Source organism: Hyperolius riggenbachi, chromosome 4 (assembly GCF_040937935.1).
Source record: "Hyperolius riggenbachi isolate aHypRig1 chromosome 4, aHypRig1.pri, whole genome shotgun sequence".
NCBI classification, from domain to species: domain Eukaryota; kingdom Metazoa; phylum Chordata; class Amphibia; order Anura; family Hyperoliidae; genus Hyperolius; species Hyperolius riggenbachi.
This window is the reverse complement of record NC_090649.1, coordinates 10150609-10162967: the sequence shown is the minus strand read 5'-3', so window position 1 is coordinate 10162967 and position 12359 is coordinate 10150609. Positions and strand designations below refer to the sequence as shown.

The following is a 12359-nucleotide window of genomic DNA, read 5'->3' as shown; positions in this document are numbered from 1 at the left end:
TTTATTTAACAAGTCTGACTTCTGATGTACTAAACCAGCTCATAGCCTAGAGAGAGACCGCAGTGTAATTTGCATTACAAGTTCAGTGCCTGATTGTGCCGTGCTACTGTGTGATTACATTGTGTGTGTGGCGTTCCCGTATTCTGGCCTAAAGCGCAAAGCTGATTCAAATACAAAATTGCTGGACTGAGTGCAGACCACTCGACAGCAGAGTGGGAATTGTTGAAGTGTCTAGCAGCAGCTAGTGGTGGCAGTGAGAAGTGTTTTTGAGGGGTGACAGCCTTGTGCTAGGCTAGCTTGAATAAGGCTGCTTCCCTCGCGATGTAATCTAACCCACAGTCGGGAACCGTTCCTGCCGGTGTGCCATGGGGCCGGTTCCTGACATGTGCGAATTGGTCTTGCGGGAGATACAGTGCATGTTTGGCGAATTCAGAGTGCCTTTAGCAGCGGACAAGATGGAAGGCCTGGGAATGGTAATGAAATTTCTGGGCATTGAAATTGATTCCGATCAGGACTTGCTGCAGATGGTGCTTGAGGTGAAGGGATCTCACAAGGTTACTCTACACTAAATTCAGTCGCTCCTGGGTAAATTGAACTTCACATGCCGCGTCGTACCCATGGGCAGAATTTTTTTGTCGTTGTTCGGCGCTGACAACAAGCGTGGTGAAAGAGCAACATCACTTTCATTCGAGTTACTCAGGATATGAGAGATGATTTGGGAGTATGGGCGGAGTTTTTGGTCCATTACAATGGCTTGGCTTATGGGATGGATCCGGCAGTCAACAACGATCAATTAGAGCTGTTCACGGATGCGTCCAGGTTGGGCAGTTTCGGGGCGTATTTCCAGGGGAGATGGTGTGTGTCGACATGGCCAGACAGTTGGAAGGAGTCGGAATTAGTGAAGATGAAGAACCTAGCTATTCTGGAGTTATACCCGGTGGTTGTGGCAATTACTTTATAGGGTTCTGTTTTGGGCAATCATTCGGTTTGCATTTGTTCCGATAATATGGCAGTAGTGTTAGCTATTACCTCTCTGCATCCTCGCTGCCGGTGGTAAAGTTACTTCGTCGTTTAGTTTTTTTATGTTTACAGAATAATTTACACATGTCGGCTGTACATATCCCGGGGGTGTCTAATGGTTTTGCGGATGCCCCTTCTCGTTCACAATGGGATCGTGTGAGAATCTGCTCAGCTGCCTGTGCAGACAGGCAGCGTTTTGATCACTGTTCACGTCTGCATTCTGCAGGTCTCTTTAAGAGAGACTTTTTGTCAGTTCTGCACCTTGCTGCTGAGGAATTTGCATACATTCGTTATGCAAATCCCCTACCTGCCTCCTGTGATGACTGGCAGTATAAAGGTTGGGATTACCCACAGTCCTTGGCTGGTCATTCCTTCAGGGTTTGTAGTACACACTCCTAGAGAGTGTCAGCCATGCTACTTCTTGTTGAAGTTATCTTAGAGTAATTCCTGGAAACTGTGCTAGGCAGATTTCCCTAGTGCAGTTAGGATTGTTTATCTGTTTGTTTGTTCTGTTGCTGTTGTCCTGTCCCAACGGTGGTCGACAGGAAATGGTTCTGATCTCTGTTCTTGGAGTATAGCTGGTGCAGCGGTTGCTACCAGCTATCTCTTCTGTTCTGTCTCCTGGGATCGCGCTAGCCACTTTTCGCTAGCGCTGGGGATCCTTCTGTTCTGTCTTCTGGGATCGCGCTAGCCACTTTTCGCTAGCGCTGGGGATCCTTCTGTTCTGTCTTCTGGGATCGCGCTATCCACTTTTCGCTAGCGCTGGGGATCCTTCTGTTCTGTCTTCTGGGATCGCGCTAGCCACTTTTTGCTAACGCTGGGGATCCTTCTGTTCTGTCTCCTGGGATCGCGCTAGCCACTTTTCGCTAGTGCTGTGGATCCTTCTGTTCTGCTACTCTGTACCTGGATCGCACTCGCTTCACGCTAGTGCTGTGGATCCTATCTCTCGCTTGTCCCTGTTTTCGTGTGTCTGTCTTGTCTGCTACGGACGCTTGCTGGAGGCTCGGTGAGGTAACCGTTAAGCAAGCGTTCGCGTCCTCTGTTTCATGTTTGTCTGTCGATGGTTAGTTAGGCGTGCTTGTCTCTATTGTGCTTATCACGTGGAGACCGCGCGTAACCACTTGCACTGTTGCGAATGAGTGCGGTGTTCGCGGTTAGCTAGTGTTTGTTATTTTCCATATTTCCTCATTGTATGATTTGCTGTGCCTTTGCTACTCTCGTGCTCCGCCTTGCTGTAGCCTTGTGTCACGCTTGGCGATCGCACCTCTCGCGATCGCGTTCCTGCTTCGTATCTGCTGTGGTGTGTGCACAGTCGCCGGTTGACGACTAATTTTATGCACACACACACAATCTGTCTCTGTGCTCACTCTCAATCGCTTCTCTTGCGATTGCGTTTCTTCCCTTCGTACAATTCCTGTCTGGCGTGTGTGGTAGGGCAGAGGAGCTGTTCCTCTGCACTCCACAGCTCCACCTGCCGACAGGAATTTCCCTCTGCAGGTGCATTGCACCTACTGCTGGGTTCCTGCAAATTTATACGCTTGTGGAGGAAATCCGCCGTGTCAGCGCACGTCTGGTGCGCTGACCACGGAGAAAGTTCCACAATCGTTACAGAATGACCAGCCAAACCAAAATTCCCAGGGCAGAGGGAACCTTTGATTTGATTCGGATGTCATTGCCTGGGGCGGAGGCGTATGTGGATCCTATTGTAGGTAGGATCGCACACTATATAGGAGCAGTTGAGGGGTCGGTGCTCGTCCCTGATCCCCACCCATGTGGGGATTGTCTCGATGCCAGGCTGTTTGGGCCGCCATTTGCCTCATGGGAAATTGGGGCCTTGGTGGAGGAAATTGATTTGGATTGGAGGGCCTTTTGCGATTTTTGTATCGCGAGGGGCGAGGATGTCCTGGGTGGTTGTCTCGACTCTATGTGCCTTTTGGTTGATTCTGGTGGGTGTGGCGAATGTGTTGTGGATCTGGTGATTTGTGTGTGGGGAACCGTTTTGGACGCATGGTCCTTCCTGTCTTCCTGGGGTGGGGCGGGTGAGTTTGGGCACTGTGAGACCTGGGATGAATGGGTGTGCCTCGTTTGTGGACGCCTGTGTGGATTCTGGTGGAGTTTCTTCTGTTTGTTTGGAGGTTGAATCTGTGCGATCTGATGCCTGTTTCTCAGATGTTCCTGCCGATTGTGATCGGCGTGAGTGTGTCAGTTTTGTCAATGATATGTGGGATCCCTTGTCTTGTAAAAACAGATCTTCTTCTCCCAGTACTACTTTAAGATCCTCCATCTATGATCTTGCTATGGGGAAAATTCCCAAACTATGCAGTTTCAAGAGTAAGGGTAATGTGATTAATAGAGTTGGGCCGAACCTCCGATTTTAGGTTCACGAACCGGGTTCGCGAACTTCCGCGGAAGGTTCGGTTCGCGTTAAAGTTCGCGAACCGCAATAGACTTCAATGGGAATGCAAACTTTGAAAAAAAAAATGCTGGCCACAAAAGTGATGGAAAAGATGTTTCAAGGGGTCTAACACCTGGAGGGGGGCATGGCGGAGTGGGATACACGCCAAAAGTCCCCAGGAAAAATCTGGATTTGACGCAAAGCAGCGTTTTAAGGGCAGAAATCACATTGAATGCTAAATGACAGGCCTAAAGTGCTTTAAAACATCTTGCATGTGTATACATCAATCAGGTAGTGTAATTAAGGTACTGCTTCACACTGACACAACAAACTAACCGTGTAACGCACCGCAAACAGCTGTTTGTGTAGTGACGGCCGTGCTGGACTGGTGCGCACCATGGCGAGAGTGCAGGTTTTGGTGGCTTTACAGCCCATATGGTCGCCTGGCTGATGTAGCTGAATGACAGAACAGTGACTGTCCAGCTGATCAAATTTGGTCTGACCACAATGAAGCAACGACCTTATTATCTTTTGTGTGCCCCCCGAGACACTCATCTATGCGTATCTGAACAGTACAGGTATACAGTGGCGGGTTCACTGAACACAACAGGTATGCAGTGGCGGGTTCACTGAACAGGTATGCAGTGGCGGGTTCACTAAACAGGTATACAGTGGCGGGTCCACTGAACAGAACAGGTATGCAGTGGCGGGTTCACTGAACACAACAGGTATGCAGTGGTGGGTTCACTGAACAGGTATGCAGTGGTGGGTTCACAGAACAGGTATGCAGTGGCGGGTTCACTGAACAGTACAGGTATACAGTGGCAGGTTCACTGAACAGAACAGGTATGCAGTGGCGGGTTCACTGAACAGTACAGGTATACAGTGGCGGGTTCACTGAACACAACAGGTATGCAGTGGCGGGTTCACTGAACAGGTATACAGTGGCGGGTTCACTGAACAGAACAGGTATACAGTGGCGGGTTCACAGAACAGGTATGCAGTGGCAGGTTCACTGAACACAACAGGTATGCAGTGGCGGGTTCACTAAACAGGTATACAGTGGCGGGTCCACTGAACAGAACAGGTATGCAGTGGCGGGTTCACTGAACAGGTATGCAGTGGTGGGTTCACAGAACAGGTATGCAGTGGTGGGTTCACAGAACAGGTATGCAGTGGTGGGTTCACAGCACAGGTATGCAGTGGTGGGTTCACAGAACAGGTATGCAGTGGTGGGTTCACAGCACAGGTATGCAGTGGTGGGTTCACTGAACAGGTATGCAGTGGTGGGTTCACAGCACAGGTATGCAGTGGTGGGTTCACTGAACAGGTATGCAGTGGTGGGTTCACAGCACAGGTATGCAGTGGTGGGTTCACAGAACAGGTATGCAGTGGTGGGTTCACAGCACAGGTATGCAGTGGTGGGTTCACTGAACAGGTATGCAGTGGTGGGTTCACAGCACAGGTATGCAGTGGTGGGTTCACTGAACAGGTATGCAGTGGTGGGTTCACAGCACAGGTATGCAGTGGTGGGTTCACAGAACAGGTATGCAGTGGTGGGTTCACAGAACAGGTATGCAGTGGTGGGTTCACAGCACAGGTATGCAGTGGTGGGTTCACTGAACAGGTATGCAGTGGTGGGTTCACAGAACAGGTATGTAGTGGTGGGTTCACAGCACAGGTATGCAGTGGTGGGTTCACAGAACAGGTATGCAGCCAGACAGGAACAAGTTAAGCCTAACTAATCTTTCCCTGAGAGACAGTCTGCAGCAGCTCGCCCTACTCTCACTAACGCAGGCAGCACACGAGTGACCGTAATGGCCGCCGCTGCCTGCCTTATATAAGGGGGGAGTGGCTCCAGGGGCTAGTGAAGCCTAATTGGCTACAATGGGCCTGCTGACTGTGATGTAGAGGGTCAAAGTTGACCCTCAAGGTGCATTATGGGGCGAACCGAACTTCCGCAAAGGTTCGCCAGTGGGACGCGAACGCGAACCACCGAAGTTCGCGTGGAACCGTTCGCCGGCGAACCGTTCGGCCCATTTCTAGTGATTAATAAAGTTTCTCATGTTGTTGTCACAACTTCTTCTTCTAATATTGTTCAGTATGTATGCTCAGATCTAGTCAGGTGTGAATGGGAGCCCCCGTTCCAGAAAAAGCAGCTCGAATCGCTGGTGTACGAATTGGAGAACGATTCAAAGTCGTTTTGTGAGTACTACATCGCCAGAAGTGAGTCTGTCGTGAGAGCATGTATAAGTTCTGCTTCCGCCTTAAGAAAAGGAAAGGGGTGTGAATTTGACTTTGTGAGTCCGCTGATTTGTATGTGGAAAATAATTCTGAATGAACAACGTGTAATCCACTCAGTTGATGTTTGTAAAGGTACATTGTCAGCTGGCGTTTCTGAGATCCAGCAATCCAGCCTGGAGACCTCAGAATCCCTGTCTTCAAAATGTCCAGTTTCGCAATCGACTGCGATCTTGGATTCGCAAATTTTGCGTTCTGACTCCTCGGATTCGACATTGTTAGCCGAGTCCAAGAGTGAGACAGCGCCTTGGGTTTGCGAACCTGATACTGAAGCACCTTTGCTCTGTCCAGAGAAGATGTCTCTGAGCCTGCCCTGTATCATGAATAAAGACATTATGTCCACTCGCATTGACATTTGCGAGTCTGATTCTGAAGAAAGTATTGACTCTCCACCCAGTACTCTGGATGAGTCAATATTGCCTTGTACAATATCTCCTGCAGTGTCCCTAGAGGCTCGTCTAGGTATTGCTGCTATTTTCACCTGTTTTTCTGCACTTTTGGAATTGCAAGCTAGTTTGACTGCTACGCAGAATTCTGGGTGCAGTGAGATTAAAGTTAGAGAGTCAGTGTGTGGTCCAGTGAATATGCCTGTACATTCCCCTCATGATTATGAAATTCAATCTCAGTTTATGGTGAAACCTTCCTTGGGACATCTGCCCTGTCCACAAGATAAAGTTCCAGTTTTGCCCTGTAACATGGATAGTTCAGAATCCTTCCTAGAAAACTTGAAAAATGATGTTCCTGAGGTCTTGTTTGATGTTCTGGAGGTCTCCGAGTTCCTCCCAAAGGGTGCAGAACTTGTAGGAGATGTCTCCTGCCCCCCAAGTCCTTCTGAGGTGTTACCCTCTTCCGTAGGCATTGCTGCCTTGCTGGCTACCTTTTCAGCTCTGGTGGAGCTTCAGTCATGTGTAGTCAATGATGATATTGCAGTCACAGAAATTTCCAAATTTGAATCCGAGTCTTCTTTTGAAAGTCCAGTGCTTGAGACCATTGCTCGTGATGATTCTCTGCCCGGTCCTGGTTTTGGTTTCCTCGTGCCGGGGGGTACTGTGAGAATCTGCTCAGCTGCCTGTGCAGACAGGCAGCGTTTTGATCACTGTTCACGTCTGCATTCTGCAGGTCTCTTTAAGAGAGAATTTTTGTCTGTATTGCAGTTTGCTGCTGAGGAATTTGCATACATTCGTTATGCAAATCCCCTACCTGCCTCCTGTGATGACTGGCAGTATAAAGGTTGGGATTACCCACAGTCCTTGGCTGGTCATTCCTTCAGGGTTTGTAGTACACACTCCTAGAGAGTGTCAGCCATGCTACTTCTTGTTGAAGTTATCTTAGAGTAATTCCTGGAAACTGTGCTAGGCAGATTTCCCTAGTGCAGTTAGGATTGTTTATCTGTTTGTTTGTTCTGTTGCTGTTGTCCTGTCCCAACGGTGGTCGACAGGAAATGGTTCTGATCTCTGTTCTTGGAGTATAGCTGGTGCAGCGGTTGCTACCAGCTATCTCTTCTGTTCTGTCTCCTGGGATCGCGCTAGCCACTTTTCGCTAGCGCTGGGGATCCTTCTGTTCTGTCTTCTGGGATCGCACTAGCCACTTTTCGCTAGCGCTGGGGATCCTTCTGTTCTGTCTTCTGGGATCGCGCTAGCCACTTTTTGCTAGCGCTGGGGATCCTTCTGTTCTGTCTCCTGGGATCGCGCTAGCCACTTTTCGCTAGTGCTGTGGATCCTTCTGTTCTGCTACTCTGTACCTGGATCGCACTCGCTTCTCGCTAGTGCTGTGGATCCTATCTCTCGCTTGTCCCTGTTTTCGTGTGTCTGTCTTGTCTGCTACGGACGCTTGCTGGAGGCTCGGTGAGGTAACCGTTAAGCAAGCGTTCGCGTCCTCTGTTTCATGTTTGTCTGTCGATGGTTAGTTAGGCGTGCTTGTCTCTATTGTGCTTATCACGTGGAGACCGCGCGTAACCGTTGTGCGTAACTGTTGTGAATGAGTGTGGTGTTCGCGGTTAGCTAGCGTTTGTTATTTTCCATATTTCCTCATTGTATGATTTGCTGTGCCTTTGCTACTCTCGTGCTCCGCCTTGCTGTAGCCTTGTGTCACGCTTGGCGATCGCACCTCTCGCGATCGCGTTCCTGCTTCGTATCTGCTGTGGTGTGTGCACAGTCGCCGGTTGACGACTAATTTTATGCACACACACACAATCTGTCTCTGTGCTCACTCTCAATCGCTTCTCTTGCGATTGCGTTTCTTCCCTTCGTACAATTCCTGTCTGGCGTGTGTGGTAGGGCAGAGGAGCTGTTCCTCTGCACTCCACAGCTCCACCTGCTGACAGGAATTTCCCTCTGCAGGTGCATTGCACCTACTGCTGGGTTCCTGCAAATTTATACGCTTGTGGAGGAAATCCGCCGTGTCAGCGCACGTCTGGTGCGCTGGCCACGGAGACGATTCCGCAATCGTTACAGATCGGTACCGGGTGTTGGAGCCAGAGGCTTAAGAGGTGGGAGCCTAATTTAGAAGGTGTTTGGCACTTTATTAAGCGTTCTGTTTCAGTGTCAACTTGGGAGGCCTACAACAAGGTATTGCGCATGTGTTTTTTCTGGAGCAAGAATATGGCTTTTCCGGATATGGATGGAGGGAGGAGGAATTTGATTATTTGGTTCATGGTTATGTGGTTAGAAGTGGGGGATTCCCATTCTGTGGTAACGAAGTGGCTTGCAGCCCTTTCTTTTCTGGCTAGGCTGTTAGAATGAGGGGGACGTTACAAAGTTGTTTGCTGTTAGACAGGCGTTGAAAGGGCTTAAAAAAAGGGCTGAGTGGTGGTGACAAGAGGCGGCCAATTTCTTGGGAGATTCTGGTGGGGTTATTCGGGCAACTGGATTCGGTGTGTTCGTCGGCATTTGAAGCGGTTTTATTTAAGTGTGCATTTTCTCTGGCGTTCTATGCGGCACTGCGCATTGAGGAGCTGGTTAGAGTTAAATATCGGGTATGTAAGTGGCTGACTCAGTCCTGACTCAGACAGGAAGTGACTACAGTGTGACCCTCACTGATAAGAAATTCCCTTTTTTTCACTTTCTTGCTCTCGGAAGCCATTTTCTGCTAGGAAAGTGTTTTTATAGTTGGAATTTCTTATCAGTGAGGGTCTCACTGTAGTCACTTCCTGTCTGAGTCAGGACTGAGTCAGCAGCCACTTACATACCTGATATTTAACTCTTTCAGGCAGAGAAAGAAAAAAAGGAACACAGCATAGTTATTTCTGTGCTTGGCACTGTACATACACATGTCTATCTCATCATGTCAAATGTCAGTTCGGGTATCCTTTAAGTGGGAGGAGAGTGAACGCTGCTAGGTCATGAAGTTTGATCACTGGTGTTAAAAAGTGTGTGAGCGGTCTGTGATCCGACAGTCACTGGAGAGGGTGAGGAGCTTTGAATCCCGGTTGTGTAGCGGGTTCACACTGGATTAAAGGATACACGCGGTGGTGTGCAATATAATTATACAGAGTCACGCTATATCTTGTTTTCCTCGTGTGGTTGGAGTACAGAAAGACACAGATCCACGGAAGTTGATGAATATAACAATGAGAGCGCAGTATCTATGGGATTGAAGAATAATGTGACAGGAAGGGGCTGTACCTGTCTCACGGGTGACGCATCTCCGTCCCTCACAAGTATCGCAGCAGTTCTTATTGCTCGGACAGTCCTGGCTGTTGGTGCAGCTCTCCATCTTTGGTTCTTTGGGTCCATCATCTCCCGTACTTTGCGAGGGGCACTTCCACCTCTCACCTGATGGAAAAAGATAGTCCACATTTTTATATCAATAGCCTTTTACATTAGTGTACTTCTCTTTCCCATCACTCCATAGGCCTCTCTCAATTACACCTACTGTATCACATGGAGAACTAGCGATGGCTTAACGTGTGCGCAGGAGGATGGGCGGAGCATGAGCACACGGCGCCCTGCGGCACGGGAATGAAAAGGTTATCTGCTGCGAGGAATCGCTAAATGTCCAGAGGCAGCTGTATGCACACTAGTACTACACTCCCAGCCAAGATGGCCCAGAAGATGGTCTCCTCAAGGTCTCCTCATGGCTTTGTATGGACTTTTACTCTCTAAGGCCTGGGTCTCCTGCTGAGATCTGATATCAAGTATCCTGGACTTTGTTATTCAGCTCTGAACTGACGAATCTCCCAGAAAATGGGATCCTGAATACCGATCCTTGATTTGAGCCTAAGTACACTCCATACAATTATAGGTTGTACACACCATACACCATATGCTAGGTACACACCATACAATTTTCTGTTAGATTCTTCTGTTAGATTTACCTACAACATGGAGAAACGCTATCTGGCAGGTAAATCTAAGAGAAAATCTAACAGCAAAATTGTATGGTGTGTACCAGCATAACACCCCCTCCTAACTAGTGATGGGCAAACATTGTGAATAATTATTCACGGACCGATCATGAATTTTACCTCAAACATTTGTGAACCAAGGGAACAGCAGATGCCGGATGGGTCATGCCCTGCACACAGGTGAAGAGGTCACGCCCCGCACACAGGTGAAGAGGTCACTCCCCGCACACAGGTGCAGAGGTCATGCCCCGCACACAGGTGCAAAGGTCACGCCCCGCCCACAGGTGAAGAGGTCACTCCCTGCACACAGGTGAAGAGGTCACGCCCCCCACACAGGTGAAAAGGTCACGCCCCGCACACAGGTGAAGAGGTCACGCCCCGCACACAGGTGCAGAGGTCACTCCCCGCACACAGGTGCAGAGTTCACGCCCCGCACACAGGTGCAGAGGTCATGCCCCGCCAACAGGTGAAGAGGTCACTCCCTGCACACAGGTGAAGAGGTCACGCCCCCCACACAGGTGAAAAGGTCACGCCCCGCACACAGGTGAATAGGTCACACCCCGCACACAGGTGCAGAGGTCACTCCCCACACACAGGTGAAGAGGACACGCCCCGCACACAGGTGAAGAGGTCACTACCCGCACACAGGTGAAGAGGTCACGCCCCGCACACAGGAGGAGAGGTCACACCCCACACACAGGTGGAAAGGTCACGCCCCGCACACAGGTGAAGAGGTCACGCCCTGCACACAGGTGAAGAGGTCACTCCCCGCACACAGGTGCAGAGGTCACGCCCAGCACACAGGTGAAGAGGTCACGCCCTGCACACAGGTGAAGAGGTCACGCCCTGCACACAGGTGAAGAGGTCACGCCCTGCACACAGGTGATGAAGAGGTCACTCCCCGCACACAGGTGAAGAGGTCATGCCCAGCACACAGGTGCAGAGGTCACTCCCCACACACAGGTGAAGAGGTCACTCCCCGCACACAGGTGCAGAGGTCACTCCCCGCACACAGGTGCAGAGGTCACTCCCCGCACACAGGTGCAGAGGTCACGCCCCGCACACAGGTGCAGAGGTCACGCCCCGCACACAGGTGCAGAGGTCACGCCCCGCACACAGGTGCAGAGATCACTCCCCGCACACAGGTGCAGAGGTCATGCCCCGCACACAGGTGCAAAGGTCACACCCCGCCCACAGGTGAAGAGGTCACTCCCTGCACACAGGTGAAGAGGTCACGCCCCCCACACAGGTGAAAAGGTCACGCCCCGCACACAGGTGAAGAGGTCACGCCCCGCACACAGGTGCAGAGGTCACGCCCCGCACACAGGTGCAGAGTTCACGCCCCGCACACAGGTGCAGAGGTCATGCCCCGCCAACAGGTGAAGAGGTCACTCCCTGCACACAGGTGAAGAGGTCACGCCCCCCACACAGGTGAAAAGGTCACGCCCCGCACACAGGTGAATAGGTCACACCCCGCACACAGGTGCAGAGGTCACTCCCCACACACAGGTGAAGAGGACACGCCCCGCACACAGGTGAAGAGGTCACTACCCGCACACAGGTGAAGAGGTCACGCCCCGCACACAGGAGGAGAGGTCACACCCCACACACAGGTGGAGAGGTCACGCCCCGCACACAGGTGAAGAGGTCACGCCCTGCAAAAGGTGTAGAAGTCACTCCCCACACACAGGTGAAGGGGTCATACCCCACACAAAGGTGTAGAGGTCATTCCCCACACACAGGTGAACAGGTCACGCCCTGCACACAAGTACAGAGGTCACTCCCCAGAGTCCCCACACACAGGTGAAGAGGTAACTCCCCGCACACAGGTGAAGAGGTCACGCCCCGTACGCAGGTGGAGAGGTCAAGCCCCGCACACAGGTGAAGAGGTCACTACCCGCACACAGGTGAAGAGGTCACGCCCCGCACACAGGAGGAGAGGTCACGCCCCACACACAGGTGGAGAGGTCACGCCCGGCACAGAGGTGAAGAGGTCACGCCCTGCAAAAGGTGTAGAAGTCACTCCCCACACACAGGTGAAGGGGTCATACCCCACACAAAGGTGTAGAGGTCATTCCCCACACACAGGTGAACAGGTCACGCCCTGCACACAAGTACAGAGGTCACTCCCCAGAGTCCCCACACACAGGTGAAGAGGTAACTCCCCGCACACAGGTGAAGAGGTCACGCCCCGCACGCAGGTGGAGAGGTCACGCCCCGCACACAGGTGAAGAGGTCACGCCCCGCACACAGGTGAAGAGGTCACGCCCCGCACACAGGTGAAGAGGACATGCCCCG

At 51.1% G+C, this 12359-nt stretch overlaps 1 protein-coding gene across 5 annotated transcripts in view; it reads right to left on the bottom strand.

The window, feature by feature from the left end:
• LOC137570304 (neurogenic locus notch homolog protein 2-like) overlaps window positions 1-12359 on the bottom strand; it is a 287509-nt gene that overhangs the window by 102043 nt on the left and 173107 nt on the right. For all 5 annotated transcript variants that reach the window (XM_068278937.1, XM_068278940.1, XM_068278939.1 and 2 more), the window contains one exon: window positions 9340-9489. In XM_068278937.1, coding sequence (XP_068135038.1) covers window positions 9340-9489 — 150 coding nt within the window. The remainder of the gene's footprint in view (window positions 1-9339; window positions 9490-12359) is intronic.